At 50.9% G+C, this 15,140-nt stretch overlaps 1 protein-coding gene across 7 annotated transcripts in view; it reads right to left on the bottom strand.

Moving 5' to 3' along the window:
* RNF157 (ring finger protein 157) overlaps positions 1–15,140 on the bottom strand; it is a 79,554-nt gene that overhangs the window by 13,098 nt on the left and 51,316 nt on the right. For 5 of the 7 annotated variants that reach the window (XM_067547597.1, XM_067547594.1, XM_067547595.1 and 2 more), the window contains exons 10-18: positions 14,602–14,761; positions 13,573–13,685; positions 12,813–13,051; positions 11,703–11,808; positions 10,272–10,383; positions 9,424–9,608; positions 7,944–8,009; positions 6,571–6,619; positions 2,380–2,490 (exon numbers count right to left, since the gene is read on the bottom strand). In XM_067547597.1, the coding sequence (XP_067403698.1) occupies positions 2,380–2,490; positions 6,571–6,619; positions 7,944–8,009; positions 9,424–9,608; positions 10,272–10,383; positions 11,703–11,808; positions 12,813–13,051; positions 13,573–13,685; positions 14,602–14,761 (1,141 nt within the window). Of the gene's footprint in view, positions 1–2,379; positions 2,491–3,970; positions 4,460–6,570; positions 6,620–7,943; positions 8,010–9,423; positions 9,609–10,271; positions 10,384–11,702; positions 11,809–12,812; positions 13,052–13,572; positions 13,686–14,601; positions 14,762–15,140 lie in introns of those variants that run through there. The other 2 variants (XM_067547599.1, XM_067547600.1) reach the window with 2 other exon arrangements.

Consider the following 15,140-nt stretch of genomic DNA (forward strand, 5'->3'; position numbering starts at 1 on the left):
GCACACGGATGTTTTAAACCGGCTGCTGCCCCAGGAGAAAGGCTCTTTAATGACAAAAGGGGATTCAATTTGCTGCAATTGCTGCAGGCTCTGTTCTGTGGCAGGAGACTGTATCGTCTCAACCTCTTTGCTGCATTTCCCCAAGTGGAATAAATTGTAACAGAAACCGGATGGCTGCAGAGGGGCAGGAGGCAGCAGAGGGGGAAGCTTTATTAGCACCAGCATTTTCAGGTGGGGTTAGAAAGGATCCCCCCTCCCACAACAGCTGATAAAACTAGGTCCCCTGGAAGCAAACACAGAGGTTTCTCCAAATATGTCAGATCTACAGCCATCAGGGAGCCACCTGATTTACAGACCTGGAGAAGGGTGGGGGAAGGGAACAGGCAGGGCAGGGTTGCATTCAGCTTGTCCACAAATTTACTGATATGGGGTCGAAATTCAGTCTAGTGGTGTCAAGGGATGAATTTGAACCAGCACTGGGGTCAAACCCTCTTACTCTTTTCCTTTTCACAGACACTGAACTGACAACTCCATGTTGTCCCCATGACACAAAGCAACCCTGATAAGCAGGAAAGATCACACAGCATCTCTAAATTCTGATCCTTTAGCCCCACATCTTCTCCCCTCCAGACATACTCAGGGACCATCAATAAATTTGTGACCGTTCAGCAACCCTGGGTGCAGGAAGGACAGAAGCATGGCTTGAGAAAACTGTGCTGGGACAGAGTGAACATGAACTTTCACACAGATGGAGTCCAATGAAAACAAACTCAAGAGATAAATACAGGAGAGACGGATCCGTAGTTAGTATAAAATAAATGTGGAAGGCAGAAATGGACACAGGGAGAGAAAGAGTTAAGAAGTGGGGAGGAGGGATGGGTCTTTTGGGAGCCCCACTGGAGGAATATTAAAAGCAGCAATAACTAGACTGTGTTTACACCCATTCATTGGCTACCCCACTATTCACTTGCCCTGTGGATGGCACTTTCTGAGGCACAGGTACTTAGATCAGAACAGGTCTGTAGGATGCTGGAAGCAACTGACCAATGGCCACTCATGGCAGGTTCTTTATTTGGAAGAAGGAAGAGGGCCTGGTGTGATTTTGTGCTGTTCTTTTGCAAAGCTACTGGATGTCACAGACTATGAGCCAGATTGGCTGCTGGTATAAATCAGTGCAGCTCTGCTGAAGCTAACAGAGCTGCACCAATTTACTCCAGCAGCCAAGTCAGCCCTGTATCACTAAAATGATCTATTTCCTGCTTACAAGCTGCGCACGGTCCAGCACCTGACCAGCAGACCCACTGCTGTGACTGAGGTGCTGTCTACACTACAAAAAGTCATTGTGCTGTAGGAAGAACCATTAACAAACCTAGTGGCCCCTGTCCCAGTTGAAACCCAGTTTGGCTTTGCAACATACACAGGAGGGAATCAGGTTTGAATCACGTTCCCACCTTGCAGGACTGCAGCATGATTCAGAAGCATGGATAAAACCTGGGTCCTGTCTGCGTTACCAGGCCAAAGCTGGTTTTACCCATGCTGCAGGCTAAGGTGCAAAACTACACGTTGCAACACGGTAGCTCCTCACTGGGAAGATGGGACCAAGGCAGACACTAGCCAGTAAATGAACAAATGACAATCATCCATGACCCCCCCCCCCAAACTAGCAAAAGGGCCTAGGCAAGTAGAAACCCCCAGCATGCCAGCATCACTCCTGGCTCACGCTCAGTCAGCGCTGATAAAACAGGGAGAAGCTCAAAGCTTCTCGCAGGACCCGTCATCTCTCAGCCTCCCCAGAGGCCTGGTCCTACCGTGTATTTCTAGGGGCCCTTTTCCCGAGACACACAGAGCAGCAGCTTTGGGAGCAGCCAGGAAAGGAGCAATCACTGATCCTCTCCTTGGCCCAGACCTGGCTGGCTACAAAATATGGTGCTCCAGGCCCCAGTTCCCTGTTCCGCCCTCTCACCTGAGTGCTGCGTGGCTTGGAAAGGAGGCAGGGAGGGTTTTGGTTCAGGGTTGACCCAGCAAGCAACAGAAGCCTGGCTGAGACCTACTGGATGCTCTGGCCAACCGAGGCAAAGGCTTCATTTCACAACCTTCCGTAACAACTGATGGGGTAGCAGGAGACCTGCAGCCCTTCCCTGCCCCAGCAGTCCTGATCCAGGACTGTGCTCGTCAGGAAGTGGGCGTTACAGCAGAACATCTTCTGCCGCCTGTTTCCAGAGGATTTACTGCTCCCAGCTGCCTAGCTATACACACCTGTTGCAGTGGGACAAAAGTGGGGAACGAGGGGTGGGGAGAGTGGAAATTCTGCACGCACCCCCTCCCCTCCCGCCCTCCCCTGCCCCAACCAAAGTTCATGTTCAGCTGACTGCCACTCACCAGGGAAGCAGACCTCAGAGCACAGCTTATTGTCCAGTGCTTTCACGCTTGCGGTGCCAATGTCATTGTTATTGTCACACTCCATACCTAGGAAAGCACCTGTCCTCTGGCCTGCAATGGAGTTAACGCAGTTAGAGAGGCAACTGGGTCCCCCCCTCGCGAAATAAAGGAAGAGAGACGGAAAAAAAAAAAGAAATCAAATCAAAATTATATAGCTCTAAAAATGACAACGAGTACTACAAGGGTAGAGAGTGGACAATAAGGAGTCAGATCAGTGTGCATGCGTGTGTTTTTTTCAAGCTATCCTGCTCTGTTTTCCCAACTTCCCCCTTTCTTGTGCCATGACAACTGATGTCACCAAGGAGGGCTGTGAAATACAGGCGGATACTTAACAGAAAGATCTGTAAGAGCAATAATTATGCAGGTGAAAAGGCAGAGAAGAGAGTAGCTAAGAAAAGCTCAAGAAAGCAGCTAGTAAGATTACTCCCCGTCCATGCTTTTGTTTGTCTCTGGTCTGTATCTGATGCGTTTATGAATAGGAGGACGTGGGGTTGGAAAATAAAAACTAACAGCAGAATCTCACCAATTCTCACTTTGCTGATCAGCGGCGGTAATCACTGCCACCCCCCGCCGTCCCCCGCAAAATACAGACTGCTGGCAACCTCTCCCCACTGTCAGCACAGTTTTAACTGCTGGGAGGAGGTATCAAACCTAATTTACAAAATACACAATGGTCAGGCTTTGCAAAATCCTACTCCATCTTTCTTTGATGATGACCTTATCATCCAGATAAAGGGTGAACAAGTAGTTCTGGGTCGGTTTCTCCTCTCTTATGCCCATTTTACATATGTGTAAGTCAAACTGACTCCCAAAGGAATATTCCCAATTTACACGTGTAGGAATCTGATCCAATGCTCAGTGAAATCAGTGGGAGTATCTCCACTGATGCCCATGGGCAAGAGATCAGTTCCTCAGCAAGAATGGCATCAGATCATTTGTGCCTGAGCTGCAAAATTTTCATGGCTGATTTATCTACTGGTGTATAATGAAGCCAGGTTAGAATTAAACTGAACTGCAGTTGTTAACATGAATGAACAAAAGATATTTCACGATGCTGTGGCCTTGAGGATGATTGATTTGTGTGTGTGTTTGTTTATTTGCTTGTTGACAAGTTTCAGTCACTCAGAATGAGTCAGTCTCCCAGTCACGGGGGCAAATTAGCAAGATTCTATTTTGTAAAGAAACAACCAGCAGAGTCCATGCTCTGTTATTTTTGCATGGAAAAATGCAACACTTGGCAGGGGAAGAGAAATGGTTTGGGGATTTCTTTTTTGTTTCACATCTAACCAGAGACACAAACATGGAAATGGGGGGGGGAAAGGTGAGATCTGGGACCTCATCGACAATCCCAGTGGAAGCAGTTCAATGGGAACAGGTGGAGGCCTCAGAATGGTAATTCTTTATAGCATCTTTTTTTTAGGGAGAAAGGCAGGCGGGAGGGGCCGGTTCGAGTGAGAGGCACGAGAAAAACCTAAACCTGCTGACTCCCCAAAGCACATTAAGGAAAATAAAACAAATCAAGAGAACCCGTCGGATGATTCTTTACTTAAAAAAAAAATAAAAACCAACATGTACAATAATATCTAAGGGGGAGATTTTCAAAGGCCATTCCCAGAGGGGAATCAGGCGCCTCCCTTGTATCTGTGCCTTTGAGAATGCACCCCTGAAATAAAACGAGTTGTGAAAGATGACTGAAACCTTGGGGTACGACAGACCTAGTTCAAGCAAAGGAACCTCTCTTCAGAGACTGTCCGATCTCCACGGCCAATGGAGTGTTCCGAGGCAGAAGTCTCTGGGCAAAGGAAGGTGGATCCGGTCGGCCGCTCGGAGGGCTGCGTATGTGGTAAGCGAGCACGGCCACTGAAATTCCAAAAGCATGGCCAGCGCTAAAGAAGAGGCTACGGCCTGAGGAAGGAGGACTGTGGGGCTAAGGGGAGAGGATGTCAGCTGATCCACGAGGACAGTCTTTCAGATGGAGTAGGGAGGGTCCAGTTTGCTCCCTGAACTCTTCTGTCTACACCTGGTGTGACAAAGTGGGAATTTTCTGTCATATTTTTTAATGAATCCTATGTGTGCCTCAGGTTCCCCTACATTTTGGGGGAAAATGAATCGAGTCTGCTCTGAGGGCAGGCAAAGAGACAGGTGGGTGGGTGTCACCTGGCTGTCAGAGCTACCTGAATGGGTCATTAAAGAGGAGCGGCTGAGGTCAACCCATATCAATAGAAAATCCAAGACGACAATGGAGAACCCAATCACCAGGACCTCAGACACCTAGAGGGGAGGAGGATTTCCTCTCCTCGCAGCAGGGAAGCTGAGCTGAAACCCCAGTCGAGAACAACGGACTGGAAGGCGTGAGGCGGGGGCAAGCGTTGGCTCTGAGATGAAGCTGGGGAGTGGGAATCAACTAAGGAAGGAAATGAGAGACACCCGGGGCTGACAATGGAGTTTGCTACAGCTTGGCTGGGCAGTTGCTCTGGGTTGATCAGAATGGACCTTTATTTCTCTTCGCCATCCTAAGGACTTCCATGGCTATGTTCCTGTTGCCTAATAAACCCTACGCTGTTCTGAAAATGCTGCTTGCGTGTCACTGCAGATACTGGGGCAGATGCATTAGTCTCTGGGGAGCATACAAGTCTCTACTAGGAGGGTCTCAGCTGGCCTCGCTAAGCACAGCTCAGGGTGTGACGCCCCAGAGGTTCAATGTTAGGAGGTGGCGAGCACATCAAAGGGGTTCCTCCGAGAGGCTGTTCCAAAGCTGGAGGCGTAGCACCGATTCTGTGGATCCACAACACCGGGCTTCTTTGATCCCTTCAGCAAATATCAGCTAAGAATGCTTCATCTATCATCCCTGCAGCAGAGGCTGCTTAAAGAGGACACAAGTGTTGTGAGAAGATGTCGGGGTTAATTCCCCACTGGCCTAAGGGGGTGGAACGCCAATGAAGGGAGTGAAGTTGCATTTGCTTAAGTCACGGGTGAATTTTGCCCTGTTCGCTTTTCACCGGCAGTGGTTAAATTCAGCCCTGTGCAGAGAGTCAGCAAGAGGCCTGGCCCCACTCATTGTGAGCTGGTGCCTGCGCCTTGTGCCGGTGTTCTGTACAGGGCTGGGTTTTGCCCGGAAAGACTCTGCAGATCCCGATTTCTGCACCGCATTCTAGGCGCAGCTGGGCCGGGTGGAGAAAGGAAAAGGGACCCCGTTGCAGCAGGCCCTAAAGTACAGCTTCCTTCTGAGCCACCCAAGCACACCCCCGGCTTCTGTCTCCCATGCTAGTGTCGCTGGCTCCCGAGCACTAGCTGAGTTGGGCTGCAATTAACACGGCAGTGTTCGTAAAACCCTAAACGTATCCGGTCAGTTTCTCCTTTCTGTGGATTGCCACACTTGTCACGGGAGCTGGTGCCGCCTGGCAAACCGGCACAACTGGGAAGAGCAGGAGGAGGATAGAACTGCCGGGTTTCTCCTCTCTGCTCCGCGCTTTTGTCTACAGCTCATCCTAAACACGACTCTTTCTCAGCCGCTCACCGGACAGAGTCATCCGTCCCTGCCAGGCGTGGGGAGGACACTTTGGTTTCTGCTCCAGAGGAACCAGAAACCCCTTCCTTTGTCTCTGGGATGTTCACAATCCTGACTCTTTGGCTCGGGGCCCATCTCTAGTTTCTGCTGCCATCTAAAGGCCTGAGCTGCAGCTCAGGTAACCAGCTGGGGAGAGGAGGAAGGGAGAAGAAGGGGGAATCCCAGGACATTGCAAACTGTACTGTCTACACACCACTTACTGTGCAGACACAACCTCATCTGCACCTCCCTAAGGGACTGGATACAGATGTAGAGAATCCTCGGAGCCTGAGTCATGACATCGAGGGACTCAATCGCCTCCCCAGACATACTGCCAAGCCACAGATATTCTCCTTCTCTCCCCCACTCTCTGCCAAACCTCCCTTCTCCCCCCAGTTCATGGTTATGGAAGAGAAGACACCCCCCCCCTCTACTCCCCACCCGATAATCGGGCAGGATAGACTTCCTGGGAAGGCCACTCCCCTTCTCTGATGAGGTGTGATGCCCTGAGCATAAGCTCCGCCTTCTACGGGTGAAACAGAACTGAACTAGAGGGGAGGGGAGTAATGATCCGTGTCTGTTACCATCTTCCTGGGTGGGGGATCCGTCCTCTTCCTCCATGACATCGTTCCCCTGTGACACAGAAGACAGGCAGTGAATGTGAACAGCAAAGATCTCTCGGTCCAAGAACCGGGACCCGAGTCCTTCAAACACTGCCAGCTTCCTCTCCATGGGCACCCTGGCCATGAAACCATGCGGTCCCCTCTTCCCCTCCCCCCCGCACTTACCTAGCTCCCCCAGGCACCAGCAGCCAGACCTGGACACCTTTCCCCTCTTACTCTCCTGACTGCCCTCAGGATACTTGCATGGTGCGGTGTCGACAGATTCAGCCGAGCTTGGCCCGCTCGTGCCAGAAGTGAGTTTGGCCCAGATTCCGCATAACAGAAAGTCCTGCGCACCTTACTGCACATTCACCCTCTGCGCTTGTTACTCTAGCCATATCCTGTCCCAGGGATCATCTGTATCACTGCCAGAGTATCTTCCCCTTCCACAGCTACCGCCAGGGATGGCACAATCCCCTCACATCATGATGCTACGACAAAACTCTCATGATGGCCGTTCTCACTCATCTCATCTCCCAAGAGTTTCACACTAGTCTCCCCAGACAAGGAAAACAAACTAAGACCCCTAGTAATTAACCCCCTTTATGGAGCCACCATGAGTCATCAGCAGAGAGAGAACCCAGGATTAGAGCTGGGCACAATTTTTCAATTGAAACTTTTTTTTTTAAGTGGAAAAAAAAAAGCAGAGTCTGCGACACTGAAGCTTTCTGAAAGTTTGTGCCCATTTTGGCAATTGGCTTCCATTGAAAAAGAATGGCGAAGAAATTCTGAAAAACCATCAGAACGTTTTCTTTCAATTTTTCAATTTGAAACACTTGTTTTAAAATGTCCTTTAATGTTATTTTTTAAAATATTTTTTTTAAAAAGCCAAAAAACTGTTCAAAATTGAAACAAAGCCTTTCATGGCAGGTGGAATGGCACATTTTGTTAGAGCAGAAACAAACTTTTTAAAAGAAATATCTGAGTTGCCAGCCAAATACTCCGTCATTCACACAACTCTACCCAGGAATTTCAGCACAAAAGCACACACCTCTAAAACTTGAGTGAAGGAATAACTCCATCATTTAAGTAGCAAGGTCTTCTACTCGCTGGAGCAGTGCTTAATTTGTAATGAAAGAGATACCGGGGCTCAAGCAATTCTTTTTGTTTTTTACTTTCATAACTGATGCGGCAAGCGGCCAGAGGTGCCGGGGTCAGCCCTGGCACAAATTAAGCACTGAGCTGGGACCAGCTGTTAGCAACCAGTGTGATCACACACATGAATGTATTGCATAGCTCATTGATCACAAGGAAAGGTGGGTGACAAGTTCCTTCCTTTGAATGTAGATTTTTACCTCTGCGTCTCGCTCCTCCGCAGGGATACTGACAAAATTGCTATCTGGAGATTCCACAGGGGTTGACTGCAAAAGGAGGACAAAGAGAAATCAGACAATTCTACTTGAACGACGTGTCCATGAATCAATGCAATATGCAGCTAGCATTCTCCATCACCAGGGGCTGCCTTTAGGGAGCTGGTATAGCAGCCGCCCGCGAGATGTGTGGTGTTTCGGAAAGGTGAAGGCTGACCCAGACAGAGGAAGGCTCATTCGCTGACTAACTCTATTTGATGCTGTACAATAAGAGCTAAAAAAAAAAAATGTATGTCAAGAAAGGTTCTAATCCATGTTCCATGAGCCCGAAAAATACTTCTGAGGTTAAAATAGAGGGCTTCAAAATGATGGTTTTGAAAGTGATTTTGTCAAGCTGCTGTTTGGGATCACCCCCGGCAACCAAAAAGCTGAACAGTAGCACCTAGAGGCCTTAACTGAGGTCAGGGCCCCATTGGGCGAGAGTGTGTCCTGAAGAGTTTACAATCTAAGCAGATATACAGGAGAGAGACAGAGGTGCAGTGACTTGCCCAAGGCTGTCCAGCAGGTCTGTAGCAGAGTCAGGAATAGAAGCTAGGTCCTCCTGACTCCCCGCCCCAGGCCCTAATCCCAATCCTACTCCCCAGGCCCAAAAGCCAATTCTTTTCTACAGTGTTTTCTCTCATGCACACTTTTGAAATTGATCTAATAGTTACAATGGAAAGTGGAAGGAGTGAGGAGAAGGGAAAGGAAGGGAGAAAGGCCTCAAACTCCTCTGCCAGAAAGTTTTCTTTCTATTGCTATGAGAGCAAAAGGTTTTAGAAAAGACTAAAACGTAACCGCTCCAAATTGAAATGACAAACGTGCGCATCGTTGACTGCAGATGCGTTCCAAAGACATTAACGCTCGGGTGGATGGAGTGCTGGTGCAGCCAGGTCCAGAGGGGGCATCAAACCAGAGATGGGCCAATAGCCTGGGAGAGCGGAGGTCACATTTTCCAATGTGCTTATGTGATTTAGGAGCCTAAATCCCATTTTCAAAAGGGACGTAGGCACTTAATCTAAGTTGCTTTGACTTTCAAAGGGCCGAAGTCACGATTGACTTGTCATTAGTCGCAAAGGAGCAAAGTCGTTTGGGCATTTTGAAAACCGGACCTCAGCTCTTACAGCAGAAGTGCAGTGAAAGCAAGGGGAAGAGAGTCTCTGGTGTTGTTCCATATACACAAAGGAATCACCACACAGCGGCTCCTTGAACCTGATCGCCTGTCTTGGACAGTGATCAAGGCTGGATGAAGATGTAAACTCCCCCGCGGGCCCACAAATCACTGCTCCCCTGCATACATACAGCCCTACCCGCAAATAATCAATCATACTGGGCAATGCTATTCCCCAAAGAGGGAGATTTCTTGCCGACTCCAGATGGCGATCAGCTTATTCCCCCAATGCATGAAGAGGTCCACTATACCTACCTCTCCTTCTGAAGGTATCCCGCTGGCAGCCGCCGGGGATGGGAGCATGTCCCCCTCTTCCTCTGTGCCCGGAGCAACGTAGGAGCCAGACATGGACGACATTGTGTCCGTGCTGATCTGGGAGTGCTGACTTTGGGAGGAGGCCATGGACATGATGGACTGTGCCAGGCTGCTGCTGCCAGGATCTAGAGAGAAAGGAAAGAGCGGAGAACGCAGGGCAGCATGAGAGAGGGCAGAGCAGCTGTGGCTGGGCAGGTTGAAGCAGCTACAAGTTTGACTGCAAGGGAAACAATTTGCAATACAGATTCTACACCGACGGACACTGAACCCTGGTACGGGTGCCTACAGGCTGCTTGCCTCCATGTCCTGTGGCCTGGAGACGGCAGTTGGCAACTTCCCTTCGAACACTCGACAAAGAAACCGCTGCTCTTCCTGGGGTGCTTCTCAACTGCTCCCATGGGAAGAAGTTGCTGCTGCATGGAAAGCCTGCATTAAGCCTCCAGCTTCAGGGCTGGGGGCAGGAATCACTAGGTCAGGCACTCCGGCCTGATCACCATGGCCCCTCCTGGCCTTAACATCTCTGAAACCTACAAATGATGTGGTTTGACCGTTAAGATATTGACACGTCAGCTCAAATCCCCTTCACCTAATCCAGGCATGACTCCCAGCAAAGCGCAGACAGGCCGAAGGCAAGCTGGATTAGGCCCTGGGAAGCATCTTGTGACAAGATCTTTGTCCTCTCGTCTTCAAATGCAAAGGGCCAGGGGCTCCGAGGGCGCTACGTAAAGCAACGATCAGGAAACCAAGTGAGCACTGTAATGCTGCTTGTCCCTCTTCTCCTACCGTACCTTCTGGGGAGGAGATGGTGGAGGAGAGAGGGGTTCCTGTACACGAAGACTGATCTATTGCTCCCGAGGAGGACAAGGTGAGGTTTTCACTCTCTGGTGTCACACCGCATTCCTGGAAAGAGAGCAAACACACCAGAGTAAGAGGACGACAGGTCCCTGACGGTGCAGCAACGGATCTGATTTGGTGTTTTCAAGGCATTCGGGGCTCATGGCAGTTTCGGAATTGGCAGCCCTGGAAACTAAAGTCTTTGACGCTTCAGGACAATAAAGAGAGCAGGTGTCGTCACAACCTCCCACTAACATGCCTGTTCTCCAAGGGCCACCTCTAGGGGGAAGAAGGGTTTTTAACTCTTGGTGCTAATTCCACCTTGGGCTTTGTTGATGAGGCTGTCAACCAGTGTGCCAATTACCAGGGTGATTTCTGCTAAATGGACCCCTCCCTATACATTAGGACGTGGACTCAGACTCCCCAACTGCTCTCTTCATTAGCCATCAAACTGCTGCCAGCTGCTAACAGCTTCTGAGTCAATAACGGACTGACGTGGACATCTTTCTGAATGCACTGGAGAGTGGAAACCCACCAATGAGTGAGCTGGAGGATTCTGGGCCATGCACGAGAGACTGATTGATCACCAGCAGACTCCACCCGCAGAACTCTGTTGAGACAGCATCGTCCATTGGTCTAAGAGCAGGGCTGGGAGACAGGAGATCTCGGGTGATATTCCCAGCCTTACCACCGACTCACACTCTGTGACCTTACTTCACCTCTGTTACCCATCTATACAATGGGGCTAATCTCAGGGGTATCATGGGGGTCTGACTCAACGTGCAAAGTCTTAGATAGCAGGGGCTCTGAACGAGAGGCTAACGGATGACTCTACGTGGAAAATTGCATCTTCTTACTTAGCAGATCTGCTCTGTGGGGGAATGCAGAGTCCAACCTACTTAGTCTTTGCTATGTTTTACTGTCGTCAGTCCTGCAGAACCAACACAGCTCTGGGACAGCAAGCAGGATCCTTTCCTGTCTCAAGTTGGTACCAAAAAGATTAGCTACACTCCAACTCCAAGTTCACCCACGCGTCCCCACCCTCTTCAAATTATGCCCTCAGTTAAATCCGTGCAAGCCAACAGAGGGCTACACAGGGGTAATTTAGCAGGGTCAGCACTTGGCTGAAGACTCTTCATGGCTGGTGATGATGCCCAAGAAAGAGCCCAGCTTGATTCTCAGATCCCAGGCTGAGTTTTGCAGGGTTGCCGGTTAGAAAAAAAAACCAACCCAGCTTTGCTTGAAAACTGGACTCATTTTACATGGAAGGACTTGAAGAACAAAACAAACACGGAACCCCGGACTGCCAGTTAAGCAGAGTCTCTTTGCTGAGCGGATGGCTGGGCCCAAATTGGGCCTGGATCAGAACCCTGCTAAACCATCACCTCCTCATGGTGATGAGGAAATTTCCTCCTGGAAATCCTGACTTCCGATTCGCTGCACGACTTATCATCTTCTTCGCGCAGGACAGAGGAAGCCTGGGACAGCGACCTAGGAAGGAGGGGAAAGGAGCTTCCCGTGAACTTAAGATCACACCCGGGAGTTCATTAGCGCAATCCAGGCTGTAAACGCAACTGACTACAGCCCACCCCAGGAACCCACTGCTATGGGAGCGGCAACTACCTGCCTCCGCTGGCCAGAAACAGAGCAAGCAGCGGAGGGTGTAACAGGAGCAACTGCTGTAACGTGGCCAGGTGTTAACCCTTTGTAGCCCAGACCCACATCAGGTCAGTAGGGCACCTTTATGACAGACAGAAGGGCAAGATAAAAAGTGATATTTACAAGTATCAGCGAAAGAAGTGTCTTTTCCTTTGGCCTGTTCTCTGCACGCGGCCCTCCTCCCATCGCTTCTGCTTCCTGGACCAAAAATCTGCCCCTAGTTATACCAGCTAAATCCAGAGCTGCTCCACTCATGTCCCTGGAATGCTGCTCCACTCCAGCTGAGGGTATTTGACACCTGGCAGGACCCAGCCTTTAGCCAGCACTGGGGCATCGTTGGCATTGGCACATTCATCCCTCTGCTGCAGGTCTCTACCAGGGCAGTTTTGCCAAGTGCCAACAGTGGCCCTGGAGAATCAGGATGCAACAGGCACCTGGAGTAGCATGGAGGGGGTGGGAGGGTGGATGTTTCTCCTCAAGCACGCTAGGCCGGACCACGCCATTAAGGAAGCAGCACAGGGCAGGTCGGACCCATCAGGGCGAGGCCATGGGACCTGATGCAGAGCCCGCTGAAGTCAATGGAAGGATTCCCGTTGGCACCAATGGGAGCTGGCTCAGTCTTCAGAAGCACATGGCTTTACGGGCGAGGGGCCCAATCCTGCTGTCCCTGCTCTCCCCTCCCCCCAGTGGGAGTTTTGGAAGCCCAGGGCTGAGGCCTGGACTCTCAACGAGGAAGCTTAGGACAGAGTCCCTCTCCCCCCCCCCGGCTGCCATCCGCACAAGTCAAAGAGCAGCGATTAACAGGCGGAAGGGAAAGGCGGCGACGGGCGACTTACTTTGACAGGCTCTTCTTGAGTTTGAGCCCTTGGCTGCTGCAGTCCGACAAGCGGTCGAGGGGCGAGAGCGTCCTGGCGGGAGGTAGGTGGCCGTCGCTGCCATACGTCGGCAGCGTCCCCGACCCGTGGCTGTCGCCAAGCCCGCGCAGCGGAAGGGCCGCCGGGGACGGCGTGAGGGGCCCGTTGAGGGCTTCCAGCAGAGACACCACCTCGTAGCCGGGAGGGAGGTGCTCAGAGGACTAGGGGGAGCAGAGACAGGCCTGGGAATGAGCATTCGACAGCCCACGTTCCACAACACAACCGCACCCTCTGCTCTTGGCTGGGCATTTCATTCCAAAGCAAGCATGGCGGCCAGGATTGCAAAGGGCTGATACCACAGACTGGAGGGAGGCCTACAGCAGGTAAGGGCTGTGTAAGCTTCCACCACACCGCTCTGCCAGTACCCCTCGGCCCCCCGCCATGCTAGCTCTGCCCCCCACCTCAGCTCTACCAATGCACCTTGACCCCGAGCTGCAACATCCCCACCTCATCCAGCCCCAGATTCCCCACCCCACACAGCTCTGCCGTGCACCTCGATCCAGGAGGTTGTGTGAGTGCAGCACCCCACAAGATCAGGCCTGAAAATGGAAGAAATTCCCCTTCCTTCCTTTTAGAAGCCTGGGAGCTGTTTTGCATCCCAGTGACTACACGACTGGGGGGCGAGGGGATCAGGACTGCGCAGGCTAGGGCTGATGGGTTGGCTTCTACGGTCAATACTAACCGAGTGCTCCTCGGAATCGGACGTTTGGGAGGCGATGATCGGGCTAAAGCTGGTTGGGGAGAGAGGGCCGAGTTTTTTCCTCATGGCTCGGATCTGAAGCAAGGCCCGGAATGCTGGAGAGCCGAGGGGAAAAAAAAAAGGATTAAAAAAATCCATTTCTCATATTACAAGCAGAAGACGCAAACACCAAGGAGAATGCTGCTGATTTTCACAGGAGTTATTGTGTTTCTTCTATTCCCCACGAGTCAAGGCCATACAAAACCCACAGGATGGAACTGGAGGCTTTTGCATTTATTCGGGATTGGAGGTTTTCGCATTTTGTTGCGATTTCACTCATTTTGTGTACAACCTGCAAAATTTCAGTTTTTCTACCTTAAAAATACAGCTGCCTTTGGTGGGGAAAAAATGCCTTGCTCATCACTCAGGACGGACTTTATTTTCAAGCAGGAACACACCTATATTCAAGCACTAACATTGTCTGAACTCTGAAATTTCGGTCAGACAAAGATTTTTACCCCCAGAATTTGCAAAAAATGTTTAATTTGGGTACTTTTTAAAATCAACGCAAAAGCCTCATTGCATAACATTTTGAAAAAAAAGAAAACAATGTAGGTGCAAAATTTCTTGAAATGAAATTAGGAATGTTGCTGTAAAAATTATGCGAGAAAAGCTTTTTGCCTGGAGCTACTTTTACCAGCAGTCAGATGAAGATGTCTGTCTCAGTGCACCAGCGATTCTAAGAGACCCAAGTCCTTATTTCAGCCCAGCCCAGCTCATATTCACTAGCTAGGAGCAACTGCCCTCATTCCCCAGGAAAAGCCAGTGCCAGCCACGTAGAGAGTCATCGCATGAGCAGTTTGGGTGAAGCCAAGAGATTTGACTTGCTTAAACTCAAGGTGTAGAATGTGCTAGGTCGATTTTCCCGAGCTAAGGAGTAAAAACAACTTGGGACGATGCCCCCCCCTGGACACCCTTCATCGAAATCAGCCCTCTTCCACCACAGGACTTTAAAAGAGCCCCGAGCCTTACGCAGCCTGCAGATGGGGCAGTTGTTGGCTTGGTAACGCAGGGTGTCCGCACAGGTGTTACAGAGGCAAAGATGGCGGCAGGGTAGAATCAAAGTATCCCGGACGTCCGAGAGGCAAACCACGCACTCGGCGCTGTTATCGCTCACCTCGTCCTCGGCCACCTGGTCAGGAAGAGAGAGAACGATCATGGGACAGACTGAGCCTCTCCATCCTGTCCCACCAAGCCGCAGCAGCGAGGCGGGGCACAGTGGGGCTCTGCAGGGGTATGGGGGGGAGGGAAGGGGGGAGAGCCACTCCCCTGGAGTGATTGCCATTGCAATGGGAGCCTGGGGTAGCCCGGGCTGCTCCTGTTCCACAGGGGTCAATGGATCTGCAGAGAGGTGGGAGGCAACGGGCCCACCCATCCCTTAACTCATTGCTGCCCAAACATGCAGGGAGATCCTGAGGAGCTACGCCTGGGGCATCCCTGTGCGGCTCCCACCAAACCAGCACTGCACCAGCTCCAGGGAAGCTAGGACCCGTGGCAGGCAAGGATTCACC

The sequence above is a fragment of the Emydura macquarii genome, unplaced genomic scaffold (genome assembly GCF_026122565.2).
Source record: "Emydura macquarii macquarii isolate MOO-44397 ecotype Brisbane River unplaced genomic scaffold, CSIRO-AGI_Emac_v2 contig_1230, whole genome shotgun sequence".
Classification (NCBI taxonomy): Eukaryota; Metazoa; Chordata; order Testudines; family Chelidae; genus Emydura; species Emydura macquarii.